The sequence below is a fragment of the Ipomoea nil genome, unplaced genomic scaffold (genome assembly GCF_001879475.1).
Source record: "Ipomoea nil cultivar Tokyo-kokei standard unplaced genomic scaffold, Asagao_1.1 scaffold2159, whole genome shotgun sequence".
Lineage (NCBI taxonomy): Eukaryota > Viridiplantae > Streptophyta > Magnoliopsida > Solanales > Convolvulaceae > Ipomoea > Ipomoea nil.
Window position 1 is genome coordinate 1,590,697 of NW_017618587.1, and position 2,579 is coordinate 1,593,275.

At 38.9% G+C, this 2,579-nt stretch overlaps 1 protein-coding gene across 1 annotated transcript; it reads left to right on the top strand.

Annotated features, from left to right (window-relative positions):
* Positions 1 to 268: 268 nt before the first annotated feature.
* LOC109149837 (GEM-like protein 1) lies at positions 269 to 2,014 on the top strand. Its single transcript, XM_019297845.1, has 4 exons — positions 269 to 687; positions 891 to 992; positions 1,241 to 1,512; positions 1,632 to 2,014. The coding sequence occupies exons 1-4, from the start codon at positions 399 to 401 to the stop codon at positions 1,806 to 1,808; spliced, it is 840 nt and encodes a 279-aa protein (XP_019153390.1). The 5' UTR covers positions 269 to 398; the 3' UTR covers positions 1,809 to 2,014.
* The last annotated feature ends 565 nt before the right edge of the window (positions 2,015 to 2,579 follow it).

Here is a 2,579-nt window from a genome sequence, read left to right on the forward strand (position 1 = left end):
AATGAAACTCGATTTTAAGTTATTATTCTTAATTTTATCACTGTAGTTAACTGAGCTGTAATTTTTATTTTTTGCTAAAAAAATAAAATAAAATTACAACTCGCATGGACAGCTGTAATTAGATTAACAATCATGACTAATTGACGAGAATCGTGTTTTAATTAAAAGTAATTCCGAAACGGGCATTTCAACCTCCTTAAACGACAAGGTAACGGCTAATTCAATAAATTTACATTTATGTACATATATATACTCGGCTTCTTGTTTCCGCCTTGTTTTCATCCTCGCTGGCATCTTCAGAGAGAGAGAGAGAGAGAGAGAACCTTCTGGAATCCCGAATTCTCCGTCCTGCCACGAAATCTATAGGCCAAAAGTCGTCAAAGTTTTCGCCATACGTTATGAGCTCTGACCCGATTCCGGCGCCGGCGGCCGATCATTCCCAAACCCAACCCCCAAAACCGGAACCCCAATCTCAATCATCTGACTACGCTCCCTACCCCAAGCTCGACCCGAACGACACCGTTCCGGTCTCCCTCGCTTCAGATCCTCCCCTGCAGCAGTCTAGGTCACCGCCGGCTGCCGGAGGCCCCGCCCCTGTCGCCGGCTACGCCGCTACCACCATGCCACCCGAGTCCAACCCTTACGTCTCCCCTGCTCCCGCATCCGGACCCGGTTCCTCCGTTAAAAGTGAGCTCATTTCCCCTTATTAATGAACCCTAAATCTTTGTTTCCTCTATTCATTATATCGATTTGAATAGGAATTGACACAGGATGATTTGATATTAATATCAATTTATTTGAATTTCTTTTATCTATCGTAAATACCTGTTAATTGATGTGGTTTAATTGGAAAACTAATTTTTATGCATTATTGCTTTGTTATTTGCCAGATACAATGGATACAATGAAGAATGTGTTAGGATCATGGGGAAAGAAGGCAGTTGAGGCAACAAAGAAGGGCCAGGATCTTGCTGGGAATATGTGGCAGCATTGTAAGTCTTAACAGTTACAAATCAAAATATTCGCTGTTTCCATGAATTAATCTTCAGTTTCATATTGCATATTTGTAATTTGCTGATTGATAGTTGAAGAAGCTGTTTATTTTATAGTGCCTTTGCATTTTCATGTGATTCTGCGTTTAAAGACGGATACTTTGCCTTGCCTAGTCTACAAATCATTTGTGATTACTCTATAATTCTTCAAGAAATGATAAAAAAGATACTGACTTTGCGTTGATCAGTGAAAACTGGTCCAAGCATGGCTGATGCTGCAGTTGGGAGACTTGCTCAGGGAACAAAGATTTTGACAGAAGGTGGCTATGAGAAAGTCTTCCGGCAAACATTTGAGACTGCTCCTGAGGAGAAACTGTTGACGGCCTACGCCTGCTACTTATCCACTTCTGCTGGCCCCGTTATGGGACTTCTTTACTTGTCTTCTGCAAAAATAGCCTTCTGTAGCGATGCTCCTCTGTCTTATAAAGTTGGTGAGCAAACACAATGGAGTTATTACAAGGTTTGTGTAAATATCATCTGTCTCGCCATTTATCTAGCCCTCGATGTGCAGAAGTTCTTGATATAGCAGTCGATTACTATAGTTCAATCACATATAACAATTGCATTCTTATTCGTTAGGTGGTCCTTCCAATCCATCAGCTGAAAGCAGTTAATCCATCAGCGAGCAAAGTAAATCCAGCTGAGAAGTTCATCCAAATTATCTCTGTCGACAATCACGAGTTTTGGTTCATGGGATTCGTAAACTATGATAGTGCTGTCAAGAGTTTGCAAGGCGTTTTGATGGGACATTCATAGACAGGTCACCCACCCACTGCATTTCCTGTCAGCAGATGTGTGTGTGGTATATACTTGTGTGTGCTATTAGTATTGTTATACTGCATTTGAGCTTGGGGCATTTCCATATATAATTTATTTTATTTACAAGTTAAAGGATTGTTGTAGTGTATATGTGGTTTCAGACCATCTGGCATTGCAATATATGAATGGTTCTTTATTGTGAATTGAGCTACTGTAAATAATTTTCTTTTACTTAAGATTGGTTAGGAGTTCAAAATCCCTTCTTGTATGAAAAAATCAATATGAGCAGCACTTTGTCCCTTAATTGGGTTTGCATGATGTGAACGAGGGATTTTTTAATTTTTATTTTTTTAAGAAAACACAAATCATTACTTAACTAGCAGCCTCTGAAGATATTATAGCAGAAATGAACATGACTTCCCTTGAAAAATGCATTATTTGCTGTTCACTTATCAAACATAAAGTTAATACAATGGAAATTATTAGTTAATTTACGAATATTGTTCAGTCCCGGGATGACGAGGAGAGCATCTGATTCGATCTGGACCCTTACCCTTATCATAGAACGGAGATTAATCTGATCTATTTCATAGAACGGAGATTAATCTGAGTATAGTACAAACTTGAAAGTATTACAATTTCAAATTTATCTCTATCACTGTCAATATGAATGTTGATATTGGGCTTAATTAAGGTACAGCTTGTTATACCTGGGCCAAATATTGCCAAACAAAGTTTTGGCCCAATTGTAGGAATGAACATCAATGC